The sequence below is a fragment of the Thalassophryne amazonica genome, chromosome 9 (assembly GCF_902500255.1).
Source record: "Thalassophryne amazonica chromosome 9, fThaAma1.1, whole genome shotgun sequence".
In the NCBI taxonomy this organism is placed as follows: domain Eukaryota; kingdom Metazoa; phylum Chordata; class Actinopteri; order Batrachoidiformes; family Batrachoididae; genus Thalassophryne; species Thalassophryne amazonica.
This window is the reverse complement of record NC_047111.1, coordinates 103,649,984-103,667,211: the sequence shown is the minus strand read 5'-3', so window position 1 is coordinate 103,667,211 and position 17,228 is coordinate 103,649,984. Positions and strand designations below refer to the sequence as shown.

The following is a 17,228-nucleotide window of genomic DNA, read 5'->3' as shown; positions in this document are numbered from 1 at the left end:
ATTTTTTCTGTGTGTGCTCGGTTGAGCTGCAGAGAAAACACTCCCCACGGATCAGCCTCCTTTGTCTCTGATCTGATTGCCTTTTGGCCCTGCTCGTTTCCATAGCAACGTCAGCAGGGGGAGCTGTCGTCACGTGGAGTGCCCTGGCTGTGGAGCATGGGGAAGTCAGCTCCCTTTCGGACCCGGGAGGAAGAGGAACGGCTTGTGCCTGACCATGCCCTTCGTCTCGCTCCCGTCGGTGTTCTGTTAATCGGTTGTCTAACCGTATAACCAGGTCGATAAGCCTGTCTAAATCTCGCGGCTCGTCCTTCGCCACCAGGTGCTCCTTAAGGACCAGGGACAGTCCGTTTACAAAGGCGGCGCGGAGCGCAACAGCATTCCAGCCGGCTCGCGCTGCCGCGATGCGGAAGTTGACTGCATACTTCGCTGCGCTCCGACACCCCTGTCTTATCGACAGCAGCACGCTTGAAGCGGTCTCGCCTCTATGAGGGTGGTCGAACACCTGTCGGAACTCCCTCACAAACCCAGCGTATGTCATTAGGAGCCGTGAATTCTGCTCCCAGAGTGCCGTAGCCCAGGCGCGTGACTCTCCTCGAAGCAAATTTATAACGTAAGCCACCCGGCTAGCATCTGATGTGTACATGACGGGACGCTGTGAAAAGACAAGCGAGCACTGCATCAAGAAGTCTGCGCACGTCTCAACACAGCCTCCGTACGGCTCCGGAGGGCTTATGTATGCTTCAGGGGAAGGTGGGGGGGTTCGTTGAACGACCAGTGGAATGTCTGTTTCTGGCATTCGGTCAGCAGGAGGAGGTGCTGCAGCAGCGCCCTGAGCATGCGCTTCCACCTGGGCGGTGAGAGCCTCCATCCTTCGATTGAGAACAATGCTCTGCTCGGTAACTAAGTCCAACTGAGCAGTAAAAGCGGTTAAGATGTGCTGCAGCTCACCTAACATGCCTCCTGCTGGCGCCTGTGCACCTCGCTCTTCCATTGGCTGTTCAAACGATGGTTGACGCCCCTCGGGATCCATGACGCTGGCCGAGAAATCCTGTTGTGAAAGTGTAGGAACACGGACCCACAACAGGGGGCGTAAATGAACGGGCAATGGATAAGCCAAACAGTAACAATTTAATGTTGTAGATTGTGCACAACGGAATACAGACAATAACAAGTTTGGAACTACAGTCAATTACACGTTGGGTGACGTGTGGGCAGGCTCGAGGATAGGAGACGCCCGTCCAGAACCGAGCCGGATCCCACACAGCCCTCACCGCCAACGGATCTGAAGAACACCGTAGCCGCCAAGTCCTGAGTCCTCAGGTGGCCATCGTCTCCAGCTGTCAGACCTGGTACTGCTGGCAGAGAACAAAAACAGCACAGGTGAGTGTGAGTACGCACACTCAGTAATCCCACAGTCTGTCTTCTTTTGGGAGGGAGCACCTCCACCTCCAATCACACATTCATGCAGCTCCTGTCTAACCACTTATCTGGTTGGGGTGTGAAGCGAAGCCGTCGCTGATCACACCAAACTCCAATCCCACAGATAAGGTAAACACTACAGGAAAATGGCTGCAAAAGAGTTCAGACTATTATTCAGTTTTAAGTCAGCAGAGAAATTACCTCCAAGGTAGCTGATTTCTCGGCGGGGAGGTGGAGTTGCAGTCCGGCCGTTATGGTGGTGGTGATGTGGATGAGTGACAGCTGGTGCTGATGACGAGTGACAGCTGTCACTCCCGGTTGCTATGACGCCCTCTCGTGCTTGAAGCCCGCACTTCAAGCAGGGCGCCATCTGGTGGTGGTTGGCCAGCAGTACCTCCTCTTCAGCGGCCCACACAACAGTGAACTACTGAGGTGTAGTCAGACATCTGATGGTGCATTGCATCTGAGTGTCACACAGAATTATGTGTCCAATCATTTCAGGAGGCTCAAGGCACTGAGAAAGTGAAAACACTTATTTCCATTGTGGTCCATTTAAAAATCAAATGGCAAAATAGAAGTAATAATAATAAAACAATAATAATAATAATAATAATAATAATAATAATGATAATGATGATAATGATAATAATAGTGTGTAAATAATAGTGTGTATATGATAACAAGAACCTAAATGGTTTATAAATACATTAAGACATTAAATTAACATTTAAAAAATGACATAAGTAACAAAAATAAAAGGGTTGAGTTCTCAAAATTGTGAAGGTCTAAAGTTCTAAAAACATTCTGGACTTGCATGCCGTTCCAACTTAATATACAAACTGCTTAATTTATCACCACTCTTGAAAAATGTCAGCTACCTATTTTATAAACACTACCCAATCTAGAGCCCATGGATCCCCACAGGCAACACATTAGTATATGTATGTACGTATATATATATATATATATATATATATATATATATATATATATGAAGAAAAAATGCATACAATTACAGTATCTTCACAGGGGGTATTTAAAATTAACATTTGTCTCTCCAAGTCTGAGAATCATGCATTTCAAACATAAGTTTAACTGTGCACTCATTAGAGTGCATGCATTTGGCTTATCCAGATCAGCTACAAAAAATTTGTTTGTGGTCCCATATTTAGACCCAGAAATGGAGGGGGTGGGGGTTGGGGGTTGAAAAAAAGGTCCAGTGAAAGCACTTGTGTCGGCCTGTCTGTTCCTGACATCTCCACCTCTCTGTCTTTTCAGACATCCGTTGTTCCCCCTTCTGGCCTTGTTGTTCGAGAAGTGCGAGCAGGCCACACAGGGATCCGAATGCATCACGTCAGCCAGCTTTGATGTGGATATTGAAAACTTTGTGCACCAGCAGGAGCGAGACCACAAACCGTTTTTCAGCGAGGATCCAGAGCTCGACAACTTGGTAAGAAAATGCTGAGACTGAATTGTTTTGAGCCAAATACCAGCTTTAAAGAAGCCAAAACATTAATGAAGAAAATAGAAACCACCTGCATTAAGAATAAAATAACTGCAGAATGCGACTGTTACACTGTGAGCTTTCATGGGTAAACCGTGGCTCAGAATTGTTAACCATTAAACAGAAAATTTGGTAACACTAAAAGCGCTTAATGTTGTCATTCCTGGGTGCCGGTGGCTTCATTTCATTGTCATGTGACATTGAAATGTACTTGTTGATATGAAAACGTTCTGGAATGAGAACGTGCATTTAGACTGCATATGTTTTTAGCAAGTCTTCAATTTGTCTAATTTAAACACTTATAAAGGTCAGATCACTTGTGGAACCATGTTTTATCACTGCAACCCACCACATTATGAAACGACTGCAACCCAATGGCCCATCCTCACCTCACATAAGTAGCCATCTGTCTGCCAGCACCAGGCGGTACTTGGACAATCAATCCCTTGGCCTTTTCCATTTGGTGGGATCCTCAGTACTGAGGTATGCTGCATTATGTTCAAGGAAGTGCACCACAAGGCCGTGATCCCGTAGCTGATGTTCCCTCACAATGCAAGTTGTACACCTCATTTGAGTCTCCTTAAGTAACTGTTTTTTGACAGTTATTCCAGCAGTGCCCCAGAATTCTCCAGAGAGATCTCGGACCAAGAAATTCTTCACCTTCACCTTATGTCAGTGGTCAGAGTCTGAGTCTCACAAACATACAGTCAAACTAGAACTACCATGATCCCAAAGACTTGAAGCTTTGTTCTGTTCTGATGATGTTTGCATTGCCAAGCACTTCTTTCCAATGACTCCATGAGTCCATAAGCTCCTCATGGTCATCTTTCAACCTTGTAAGACAAGTTCCTAGAGACATGAATGTCATTGCCGAGATGAATTCATTTCTCCACGTTTGACACTTATATCAAATGTGGACACATCAACTTTTGACGGCCAAATCACGAAAGTCACTGATGGCCTGAATCTTAAACCCAGACATTCTGAATCCTCAGTCAGCTTCTCAAATGCCACAATACATTGATTCCATTGGTATAAATTGATTGCACAAAGATCACAGCATCATCCATGAATTCAATGTCAGTAAATATTTGCCTAAGCCACTGGTTTCCATGACCCTACCCTACAATCAGTACTTTTCTTCAAATTTGATCTTTGAGCTAAGAGGAGGTTGATGCTGCTCGATGTTTCCTTTTTACTTGGCCACTTTGGAGCAATTATATCCCAATGTGTGAACCAAATTTTGCCATGTATAAAATAAAGTGAAAGTCTAGCTCAAATATTTACTTTTCATCCATTGACATGCATGATTTTGTTTGCACATTTCTATCTTTTGATGTTTTTCTTTGCAACACAGTTATTTCTTCTATTTGCATGTACCGTTACCCATCATCCACTTGCTTTTTGCCTTGTACAACAGCTTGCATAATTGCAAATTAAGAGATGGAGGATGCTGATCATGTTCATTGGGAGAATGGGGGGAGGAGTTGACGACAGACAGAATGGAGGAAAAAATGTGCGCTCTTGCCATTACAGGAATTGGGACAGCAGGATGACAAGTACTGAACAGTCAATTAACCCTGCATCTGCGTGTTTTATGAGCCACTGGGTGTGGGCGTCCCTCCCAGAGGGCTCTAACTCTTCCACAGGGCCGTAACGATACAACGGGCCTGACTGTTTGAGATGGACGCAAGAGTTACTGGTCTCTTGATGAAGGGAGTGCAGTTTAATTAGCTGATTTATCTCCTCCTTGGCAAAGCACTTTTCTGTCCATTCTTTTGACCTCGAGCCTTGACTTTGAGGGTATACACCACGATGTGCTGAAAGTAGGAAAAACCCGAGCTGTAGATGGTAAGGTAAATGCTCAGTAGATGAATATACTTATTTTATGGATATGAATTGAATGATTTCAAGCAGCCAGTTACACTGGCAGTAATTTTTTTTTTAGTGCCAAATCAAACAATTCATCCCAAGGTGTTACACACAAATAAGGTCTAAACGTAACCACCCTCTGGAAACATTGGTTAAAAAATAAAACTCCCTCGAGACCCATAGGAAAAAAACTCAAACAGACCAGACTTGGTGGGTCAACCATCTACTTCAGCTCTACTGACGTTAACAAAAGAAAAAAATGAAACGGAAGAACAACAATAAATGTCAAACATATAGAGACAGAAATGTTCCTGTTAAGCAAGCATTGCACTGGCTGGCAGGTGGTGGCCAAGTTCTTAGTGTGCGTGATTTCAGTGTGGAAGGCTCCTGGTTCAAACCCCACCCCTGCCCATTTCTCCATGTAATGTGGAGTTGCGTCAAAAAGGGCATCCAGTGTAAAACCTGTGCCACATTAACATTCCCCTCTGATTTACTGTGAAAAGGAGCAAAGAAGAACTGGTGACCAAAAAAAAGTCATTTCCTTTAACACCATACTAATATAATCGTAATGTCACCAAGTCATCCAGAGGCATACATGTTTAACTTATGGTTCAAATTTTAACCACTCATTTTAGACAAGTTATTTAAAATTATTGTCATGTCTGAAGTTTATAAAGTGAAATATCAGATATATGTTTTCGTTTTAAAGTAATGTGCTAATTTTTAAGGTTTTGTGAGCACATGCTGTGCCAGGCAGCAATGCATTATGGGTAGCATAAAGTAATCTCAGACGTTCACGACAGGACAAATGCATTTCAGACACTCTGTTCAGGGTCCACAGATAACAGCATTAAACTCTAGTTCCTAAAACTCTCGTGAATATATTCTCTGGGTTTATAGACGTTAGTGTATTTGCGTTTTGTTGTTAAATTCCACGCATCTTAAATGTAGCAGACACGGATTATCTGGAATTTTGTTTGACATTTTTTCAAGGCCGCTACTGCCATCTACTGGCCAGGAGTGTTCATGGCAGTATTAAACGTTTGGGTACATGGCTGCTCTCAAAGTGTTGGAATTGTCCATTGTCCAGGCGCTTTTTGTGTGCATATATGTTAACTTTGTATTCTAAAACTACGGTTAGAAGTAATTCCGACTCCTTATACAACACATTTATATGGTTCGATGTGGATGGATTTTTTTTTTTAAACGACGTAGTGTGGATGACGTTTTTTCCCCAAATTGAAAGGGTAAGATACTCGGTTTTACAAATACCCGACAATGTGTGTACATGGCCTTATGTCTGTGAAAGGCACTATATAAATACATTTACTTACTTACTTACTTACTAATATTGAGTGCACGTTTTACAACATCATAAAAGTTTTAAAACATGCAACTGCGATGACACTTCCAGGGCTCCGTAAAAAGGCCTGTTTTTACAAATAAAAATGGAATATTTTACAAAAGCACATTTATCTTTAAACCAACACATGACACACGTCACATTAACGTGTTGGTTTACATAATGGATTACTGAACCAATCACTGTTTAGCACTTTTACCCAGAATGCTTTGCCGTCTGTGTTTGTTACAAAACCTCAGAATTAGTGCCTTATTCAACATTAAAAGATATATGTTATATTTTAACTTTGTACAAATGACAGAATTGACATTAATGGAGTTATTCTATCAGTATTTTCAAAAAACCATAAGTTAGTATGACTTTATTTTTCAAGACCTCCGCCTGACCGGAGCGTTGAAATTAATAGGGAGCTGGCCTTATGGCTCCTCTCAGTGTGTCTCTGTGATGGGAGCACTGTTTTAAACAAGAGCTTCCAGCAGGGGCAAAATGTTGAAAGAAAAATGATTATGATCAGTAAAGAGTTGATTTTGTGGGTGCTTTCTGTTGTGTGGGCCGCTGAAGAGGAGGTACTGCTGGCCCACCACCACCAGAGGGCGCCCTGCCTGGAGTGCGGGCTCCAGGCACCAGAGGGCGCTGCCGCCTGATGAGAGCAGCCAGGGTGACAGCTGTCACCCATTACCGGACACAGCTGACTCCACTCAGCACGGAGGTATATCATCAGGACGGCGTCTCCACCTCGATGCCGAGATATCGCCTTAAGATAGAGGTAACAATTCTCTGCTACATTATATTGCCTTTCTGAGCATTGCAGGACAGCAGTCTACTTAAAGATAAGTACTCACCTTCCTGCAGTATTGTGACGTGAGGTGGAGACGGCTTCTCCCCTCTCTGTGTTACTGGGTGCAGCCGCATCCACACCTGTGTGTTTGTTCTCTTGCCAGCAGTACCGGATCTGACGAGCGGAGGCAGTGGCCACCTGGGAATTCGGGACTTGGCGGTTCCAGTACTTCCAGGGTTCGGTGGCAGAGGAAATCTGGGTGGTTCCGGTTCGACGTGGACGGACATCTCCTACCTTCGAACCTGCCCACACGACACCAGAGGAATTCGGTTTAACCCCAAATTGTCAATTGTTGTATTGGTTGTGCACGTTCCACAACAGTAAAACCTTGTTATTTACCTTCTCCATTGTCCGTTCATTTGCGCCCCCTGTTGTGGGTCCGTGTTCCTACACTTTCACAACAGGATATCTCGGCCAGCGTCATGGATCCCGAGGGGCGTCAACCGGCTGTTGAACGGCCAATGGAAGAACAGGGCGCGTCGGCGTCTTCGGGAGGGGTAATCGGTGAGTTGCAGCGGATCCTCACCGCTTTCCCCACTCGGATGGATTTAATGACCGAGCAGAACGTTCTCCTAAACCGCAGGGTGGAGGCTCTCGCCGCACAAGTGGAAGCACGCCCTTCGGGCGCCGCTGCGGCTCTCCCTCCCGAGGACCCTGCGCGTAATAGTGACGTTCCACTGGTCGTTCAACGGCCCCTCCCTCCGTCCCCAGAAGCATACATAAGCCCTCCAGAACCGTACGGAGGCTGTGTGGAGACATGCGCGGATTTTTTGATGCAGTGTTCGCTCGTCTTCGCACAGCGTCCCGTGATGTACGCGACTGACGCTAGCAAAGTAGCTTATGTAATAAACCTGCTTCGCGGGGAGGCACGCGCTTGGGCTACAGCGCTCTGGGAGCAGACCTCATGGCTCCTTCATACATACGATGGGTTTGTGCGGGAGCTCAGAACGGTGTTCGATCATCCCAATCAAGGAGAGACCGCTTCAACCGTGCTACTGTCAATAAGACAGGGGCATCGGAGCGCAGCTGCCTATGCAGTCGCCTTCCGCATCGCGGCGGCGAGATCCGGCTGGAATAGCACTGCCCTCCGCGCCGCCTTTGTAAACGGACTGTCACTGGTCCTAAAAGAGCACCTGGTGGCGAAGGACGAACCGCGGGATTTAGATGGGCTCATCGAGCTAGTCATACGACTCGACAACCGGCTAGAGGAACGCCGTCGGGAACGAGGCGAAGGGCGTGGCCAGGCACGCGTCGTCCCTCTCCCTTCCGGTTCCGACCGAGCTCCGCCCTCCCCACGCTCCTCTGTTCCTGCGCTCCGTGCGCCTACGGCTCCCCCTGCTGACGAAGCTATGGACACGAGCAGGGCAACATTTAGAGCACCTGGAGCACAAAGGAGGCGGGCCCACGGAGCTTGTTTTGTTTGTGGCTCGATTGAGCATATGGCAAACGACTGCCCCGAGCGGTTAAACTCCAACGCCCGCCCCTAGAGACTGGGCCAGGGGTGGGCCGAAACATTCACGTGGGACACACCCACATTGCCACACGACTCCCAGTCACGATCCTGTTTGAGGATTCAACCCTGAAGGCCCCAGCACTGGTGGACACGGGCTCCGAAGGGAATCTGCTAGACAGTAGATGGGCGAGGGAGATAGGGCTCCCTCTGGTGGCTCTTACCTCGCCTGTGCAGGTTCGGGCACTAGATGGCTCCCTACTCCCACCAATCACGCATAAGACACCTCCAGTAACTCTGGTGGTGTCAGGTAACCACCGGGAGGTGATCGAGTTCTTTGTGACTCAGGCCACCTCCCGTGTGGTTTTGGGTTTTCCCTGGATGCTAAAACACAATCCCCGGATCGATTGGCCGTCCAGGGTAGTGGTTCAGTGGAGCGAAACCTGCCATCGGGAGTGTCTAGGTTCCTCGGTTCCTCCCGGCTCCCAAGCTAAGGAGGAGGTCCGAGTCCCGCCCAATCTGAAGGCGGTGCCAGCGGAGTACCATGACCTCGCTGACGTGTTCAGCAAGGATCTGGCTCTCACGCTTCCTCCCCACCGCCCGTATGATTGTGCCATTGATTTGGTTCCAGGCAGTGAGTTCCCGTCCAGTAGGCTGTACAACCTCTCACGGCCGGAGCGTGAATCAATGGAGACCTACATCCGGGACTCATTAGCTGCCGGGTTGATCCGGAATTCCACCTCTCCGATGGGTGCTGGTTTCTTTTTTGTGGGTAAAAAGGATGGCGGGCTTCGTCCATGCATTGATTATAGGGGGTTGAACGAAATCACGGTTCGCAATCGATACCCGTTGCCCTTGTTGGATTCAGTGTTCACCCCCTTGCATGGAGCCAAAATCTTCACCAAGCTTGATCTTAGGAATGCGTATCATTTGGTTCGGATCCGGAAGGGAGACGAATGGAAGACGGCATTTAACACCCCGTTAGGCCATTTTGAGTACCTGGTCATGCCGTTCGGTCTCACTAATGCTCCCGCGACTTTCCAAGCGTTGGTAAACGATGTCTTGCGGGACTTCCTGCACCGGTTCGTCTTCGTGTATCTGGACGATATACTCATCTTTTCCCCGGATCCTGAGACTCATGTCCGGCATGTCCGTCAGGTCCTGCAGCGGTTGTTGGAGAACCGCCTGTTTGTGAAGGGCGAGAAGTGTGAATTCCACCGCACTTCTTTGTCCTTCCTGGGGTTTATCATCTCCTCCAACTCCGTCGCCCCTGATCCGGCCAAGGTTGCGGCGGTGAGAGATTGGCCCCAACCCACAAGCCGTAGGAAGCTGCAACAGTTCCTCGGCTTCGCTAATTTCTACAGGAGGTTCATTAAGGGCTACAGTCAGGTAGTTAGCCCCCTGACAGCCCTGACCTCACCAAAAGTCCCCTTCACCTGGTCGGATCGGTGCGAAGCCGCGTTCAAGGAGTTGAAACGGCGCTTTTCGTCTGCACCAGTTCTGGTGCAGCCCGATCCTAGCCGCCAGTTAGTGGTTGAAGTGGATGCCTCGGACTCAGGGATAGGAGCGTTGACCCCCGCTGAACGGAACTATGACGTCGGCAATCGGGAACTCCTTGCTGTGAAAGAGGCCCTCGAAGAGTGGAGACATCTGTTGGAGGGAACAGCCGTGCCATTCACGGTTTTCACTGACCATCGGAACCTGGAGTACATCAGGACCGCCAAGCGGCTGAACCCCAGGCAAGCCCGCTGGTCACTGTTCTTTGGCCGTTTTGACTTCCGGATTACCTACCGTCCCGGGACCAAGAATCAAAGATCGGATGCATTGTCCCGGGTGCACGAAGACGAAGTCAAAACGGAACCGTCGGATCCCCCGGATCCCATCATCCCGGAGTCCGCTATTGTGGCCGCCCTCACCTGGGACGTGGAGAAGACCGTCCGGGAGGCCCTGACCCGTGACCCGGACCCCAGAAACGGACCAAAGAACAGACTATACGTCCCACCAGAAGCTAGGGCTGCAGTCCTGGACTTCTGTCACGGTTCTAAACTCTCCTGTCACCCTGGGGTGCGTAGGACCGTGACAGTCGTCCGGCAACGCTTCTGGTGGGCATCCCTGGAGGCCGACGTCCGGGACTACGTCCAGGCCTGTACCACCTGCGCCAGGGGCAAGGCCGACCACAGAAAGACCTCAGGGCAGCTACAGCCACTGCCCGTGCCTCATCGCCCCTGGTCCCACATCGGCCTGGACTTTGTCACGGGTCTCCCGCCGTCCCAGGGAAACACCGTCGTCTTCACGATAGTGGACCGTTTCTCCAAGGCGGCCCACTTCGTGGCCCTCCCGAAGCTCCCAACGGCCCAGGAGACAGCGGACCTCCTGGTCCACCACGTCGTCCGTCTGCATGGTATACCATCAGACATCGTCTCCGATCGCGGTCCCCAGTTTACCTCACACGTTTGGAGGAGCTTCTGCCGGGAACTGGGGGCCTCGGTCAGCTTTTCGTCCGGGTACCACCCCCAGACCAACGGGCAAGCAGAGCGGGCCAACCAAGAATTGGAGCAGACACTACGCTGTGTGACAGCCGCGCACCCGACGGCCTGGAGTACCCACCTGGCCTGGATCGAGTACGCCCACAACAGCCAAGTGTCATCAGCCACCGGCCTCTCCCCGTTTGAGGTGTGCTTGGGGTATCAGCCCCCCTTGTTTCCGGTGGTCGAGGGAGAGGTCGGTGTGCCCTCGGTCCAGGCCCACCTACGGAAGTGCCGTCGGGTGTGGCGTGCCGCCCGCTCTGCTTTGTTGAAGGCCCGGACAAGGGCGAAGAAACATGCAGACCGGCGGCGGGCCCCGGCCCCCACGTATCGTCCTGGGCAGGAAGTGTGGTTGTCCACCAAGGACATTCCCCTTCAAGTGGACTCCCCCAAGCTCCAAGAATGATACATCGGTCCCTTCAAGGTCCTCAAAGTCATCAATCCCGCCGCAGTGAGGCTTCAGCTTCCGGCCTCGCTGCGGATTCACCCAGTGTTTCATGTCTCCCGGATAAAACCCCATCACACCTCACCCCTCTGCACCCCGGGTCCGGCACCACCTCCTGCCCGGATCATCGACGGGGAACCGGCTTGGACCGTGCGCCGGCTCCTCGATGTCCGTCGAATGGGCCGGGGTTTTCAGTACCTGGTGGACTGGGAGGGGTACGGCCCCGAAGAACGCTCCTGGGTGAAGAAGGGCTTCATCCTGGACCCGGCCCTCCTGGCCGACTTCTACCGTCGCCATCCGGACAAGCCCGGTCGTGCGCCAGGAGGCGCCCGTTGAGGGGGGGGTCCTGTTGTGTGGGCCGCTGAAGAGGAGGTACTGCTGGCCCACCACCACCAGAGGGCGCCCTGCCTGGAGTGCGGGCTCCAGGCACCAGAGGGCGCTGCCGCCTGATGAGAGCAGCCAGGGTGACAGCTGTCACCCATTACCGGACACAGCTGACTCCACTCAGCACGGAGGTATATCATCAGGACGGCGTCTCCACCTCGATGCCGAGATATCGCCTTAAGATAGAGGTAACAATTCTCTGCTACATTATATTGCCTTTCTGAGCATTGCAGGACAGCAGTCTACTTAAAGATAAGTACTCACCTTCCTGCAGTATTGTGACGTGAGGTGGAGACGGCTTCTCCCCTCTCTGTGTTACTGGGTGCAGCCGCATCCACACCTGTGTGTTTGTTCTCTTGCCAGCAGTACCGGATCCGACGAGCGGAGGCAGTGGCCACCTGGGAATTCGGGACTTGGCGGTTCCAGTACTTCCAGGGTTCGGTGGCAGAGGAAATCTGGGTGGTTCCGGTTCGACTTGGACGGACGTCTCCTACCTTCGAGCCTGCCCACACGACACCAGAGGAATTCGGTTTAACCCCAAATTGTCAATTGTTGTATTGGTTGTGCACGTTCCACAACAGTAAAACCTTGTTATTTACCTTCTCCATTGTCCGTTCATTTGCGCCCCCTGTTGTGGGTCCGTGTTCCTACACTTTCACAACACTTTCATGATTTGTCTGTGCTTATTCCTGCAGGGTCAAACATTCTTGCTTATTCTTCAGGTCTTTTACTGCTTTTGATGCTATCAAAAGCGATTGTGTTAAAAATCAATTTCAGCTCTTTAGTAACTTCAAATGTCTCATAGACAACACCGGAATTTATCGGTTATCGATTATCTGTAACTTCCGATACATTTTTGGGTGGTTTATCGGTTTATCTTTATCAAAGATAACTTTTCAGTTATCTTATTATCTGTTATCGAAGTTAATTTTTTGGTTATCTGTGCCCACCACTGGATATGTAATGATTAGCTTAATTCGTCATACTCTTTCCTGTTATCAATAGCAATGTGAAAATAAACCTCAATCCAGGGTGTTTCCTCAGAGCATGCAACAATTTTATCTGTGTCTAATCAGATATCTGGAAGTCGTTTGTATAGTGTAACGTAATTTTATCCCTCACCAAAGCACTTGAAGGTGTGGGAGGATAACCCTGTCTCACTGTTAATAAAGACAATATTTTTGTCTGTAAAAAGTGCAGTGAAAGCAGCCCTCATAAACTTTAAGAAGATGCTAAAAGAATTATAGGCCGTGTTTGACTCCAGGATCTTTGACCCCTGATGTTCCGAATATTTTAAGATTGTGCTGCCAAGTCGAGAGGAAAAAATGAGGGAAATGATGAATCCCAGCTATTTGGGGGAAAAAAAGGTGTTTGGCACATAAATCCAACAAAATACTGTAAAAGTATTACAGTTGGTGATAAAATATTTATTGCCATTTATTTGCCATGTTTTATGTATAAAAATAATGTTTCATGTTCTGAATTGTAACGTGAACATTGTGACTCACCGTCAAAATGTTCACAACAATCAAACAGACTTTTACAGATGATAAAAACTTTTTTGGAACACTGTAAAAACAATTTCCAGTACATTCCACACAAAAAATAATGGGGCAATAACACCATTTTTTTAAATTATTATTATTATTATTCAATACACCTTTGGCCAAAAGAAGAGGCCAAAATGTGCTTGGCAGCACAGATCATAATTTGATGGTTTTAAGCAATCTGTGTATTGTGTCCTAGCTACAGTGAATCCAGAAAGTATTCACAGCGCTACACTTTTTCCACATTTTTTTTTTACCTGAGGCCATCAAAATATTGGGCCACTGGGTATTGTCAAGGCTTTGCGTCCATCTGTCCGCCCATCTGTGTGGCTGTCCGTCCGTCTGTCTGTGCTCAGCATAAGTCCAGTCCTATTACTGCCAGGGACTACAGATTTACAGGGAACATTCTTGGAAACCACTGCGTTTCTGGATAAATCTAAAATATTTATCATGTATTATGTAAAAGCTAGTGAGACATAAAAACTTCTAAAACCGAAAGCGCTATTTTTGTAACCTGATAACACCTCTGAATTGATTTACAAGACATCTTGCAGACGTCAGCGTCCTCATGCATCACACATGGCGGTTAAAGACAACTTACACACTGTTTTCAAAAGCTCATGTATGCGCATGCACACGTCCTCCTGCAGACGCCATTAAAACATAAATAAAATATTGTTTATGATTGATTGATTGAGTTTATGCTGGAACATCAATGTAAACATAGAGATGAATATATCAATCACACTGGTAACACAAAAAGACATAAACACTTATTTCCATTATGGTTCTTGTGAAATTATCACATGACAAAATAGAGAGGCTTGATTGACATGTGTAAATTGTAAATAAGACAATAGGATCTTAATAATTAATGTAAATAACAATAAAACTAGAATTATATCATATATATATATATATATATATATAGAGAGAGAGAGAGAGAGAGAGAGAGAGAGAGAGAGAGAGAGACCAACGAAACAACTGCAAATCATAAAGAAGACAATGCTCATGTGGAGTGTATTTTACCATAGCATTATATTTTTTATTTGACAGCCTTATTCCAAAATGGATGAAATTCATTTTTTCCCCTCAAACATCTACACACAATACCCCATAATGACAATATGAAAAAAGTTGTTGGTTTATTTTTGTTTGTTTTCTTTTTAGATTTTTGCAATTTTTTTTTTAATTACCTGTACATAAGTATTCACATCACACACATTCATTGAGCTCAGGTGCATCCTGTTTCCACTGATCATCCTTGAGATGTTTCTACAGCTTAAATGGAATCCACCTAAGGTAAATTCAGTTGGTTGGACATGATTTGGAAAGACACACACCTGTCAACATATAAGGTCCCATATGTCAGAGCACAAACCAAGCATGAGGTCAAAGGAATTGTCTGTAGACCTCCGAGACAGGATTGTTTAAAGGCACTGGGGAAGGAAACAGTAACATTTCTGCTGCTTTCAAGGTCTCAATGAGCACAGTGGCCTCCATCATCGATAAATGGAAGAAGTTCAGCTCCACCAGGAGTCTTCCTAAAGCTGGCCGCCCGTCTAAACTGAGCAATCGGGAGAGAAGGACCTTAGGGAGGTGACCAAGAACCCGATGGTCACTCTGTCAGAGCTCCAGCATTGCTCTGTGGAGAAAAGACAATCTTCCAGAAGGACAACCATCTCTACAATAATCCACCAATCAGGCCTGTATGGTAGAGTGACCAGACAGAAGCCACTCTTTAGTAAAAGGCACATGGCAGCCCACCTGGAGTTTGCCAAAAGGCACCTGAAGTACTCTCAGATCATGAGAAACAAAATTCTCTGGTCTGATGAGACAAAGATTGAACTCTTTGGTGTGAATGCCAGGTGTCATGTTTGGGGGAAACAAGCCTCCAACCCTACAGTGAAGCACGGTGGTGGCAGCATCATGCTGTGGGGATGTTTTCCAGTGGCAGAAACCAACAGACTAGTCAGGATTGAGGGAAAGATGAATACAGCAATGTACAGAGACATCCTGGATGAAAACCTGCTCTAGAGTGCTCTTGATCTCAGGCGAGGGTGATGGTTCATCTTTCAGCAGGACAGTGACCCTAAGCACACAGCCAAGATATCAAGGGAGTGGCTTCAGGACAACTCTGTGAATGTTCTTGCATTGCACAGAGTCCAGACTTAAATCTGACTGAAAATCTCTGGAGAGATCTGAAAATGGCTGCGCATCAATGCTCCCCATCTGACCTGATGGAGCTTGAGAGGTGCTGAAAAGAGAAATGGTCAAAACTGTCCAAAGATAGGTGTGCCAAGTTTGTGGCATCATGTTCAAGAAGACTTGAGGCTGTAATTGCTGCCAAAGGTGCATCAACAAAGTATTGAGCAAAGTGTGTGAATACTTACGTACACGTGATTTCTTAGTTTTTTGTTTGTAATAAATTTGCAAAAATTTCAAAAAACTTTTTTCATATTGTCATTATGGGGTGTTGTGAGTGGAATTGTGAAGGGAAAAATTAATTTACTCTATTTTGGAATGAAACTGTAACATAACAAAATATGGAAAAAGTGAAGCATGGATGCACTGTATTAATGGTGGATGATGTTTTTAAACTTGTATAACTTATTTAATTGCTCACTAATCTGTCACTTCTCATTGAAAAACCCGCCAAGCAACCTTTGGATTGGACGGTTTAAATTTAGTGATGCTGCGATTTGCATTTTTGGGTTTGGAATGCTGTAAATCACAGCATGCAGCGAAATAAATCATACCTGGAGATGTGCACTTTAGAAAAAGAGTTTTGAGAGGAGTGTACATTTAAATGAATTATTTTTCAGGCAGAATCATCAATATTCCTTATTGGACTTTTTTAAGTTACATCAAATTGTGAGCTATATAAATGTCATGTTGGCATAAACATCAACAGTGTGTAAGCAAAATAGCAAAGTTGTAGCCTGCCATGCTAGACCTATATTAAATCTGCACATTTCAGGTATGGCTTGTTGATTCCCAGCCTGCAGAAAGCATTGAAATTTACAGAACCCCTGAACAATTTCAGTCAGTGCATCTCCACAATATAATTAAAAATTAATGTCACCCCCAGATCATCAAAAATGCCATTTATTTGTGCAATTCTCATTGTGCCGAATATAAAATTTTCACTGAAAAATTTGGGGAATATGAAATTTCACCACTTGTATAAATTTCAGTCTTGTCACTTGACCCCTAATCAGAAGGGTAATCAGAAAAAAATTGCAACATTAGCTTTCTGGTTAGCAGGACTGAGTCACCTTTGTTTACAATTACTGTCAAAAATTAGCGTGCTGCACACAAACCCTTAGTCACCTCCACTGTTAGTGCAGGGTTGAGACCTGAGAACGTTTGGAGTACATCCACGAGAGCTCAAATTAATATTATGAATGCTATGAGAGTAACTGCATTTCTGTAGTGATTTTTCCACCTGTATTTTGCTTTACATTGATGCCTCATATGCACCCATTCACACTCAGGCACTAGTGTTGGTGTGTTACCATGTAAGGTGCATCGGGACAAACTTGGGGATTAAGGTCCTGGCCCAAGGAACCTTAATTTCCTGTCTGACGGGGAATCAAAACAAGGGTCCTCTGGCCTCACTGCTGCCTTAATCTCTAGCTCATTACTTCCCAGAGGTGATGGTTCCCGAGAGTATATATATATATATCCAAATAAGGGGGTCCCTTCAGCTTCTCCCTTGTTTAGCTCGGGGTTAGGGTTCGCACAGCAGATCCGAAGTGGATCGGCATGTTGATTTGGCACAAATTTTACGCTGGATATCCTTCCTGACTGAACGCCACATTACATGGAGAATGCGCAGGGGTGACCTTGAATCAGGAAACTTCTGCTCTGGAAACAAG

General features: G+C 46.9%; 1 protein-coding gene across 6 annotated transcripts in view; it reads left to right on the top strand.

The window, feature by feature from the left end:
- The window catches only part of pknox2 (pbx/knotted 1 homeobox 2), a 321,900-nt gene that overhangs the window by 284,935 nt on the left and 19,737 nt on the right, over positions 1-17,228 (top strand). For all 6 annotated transcript variants that reach the window (XM_034178877.1, XM_034178876.1, XM_034178881.1 and 3 more), the window contains one exon: positions 2,698-2,869. In XM_034178877.1, coding sequence (XP_034034768.1) covers positions 2,698-2,869 — 172 coding nt within the window. The remainder of the gene's footprint in view (positions 1-2,697; positions 2,870-17,228) is intronic.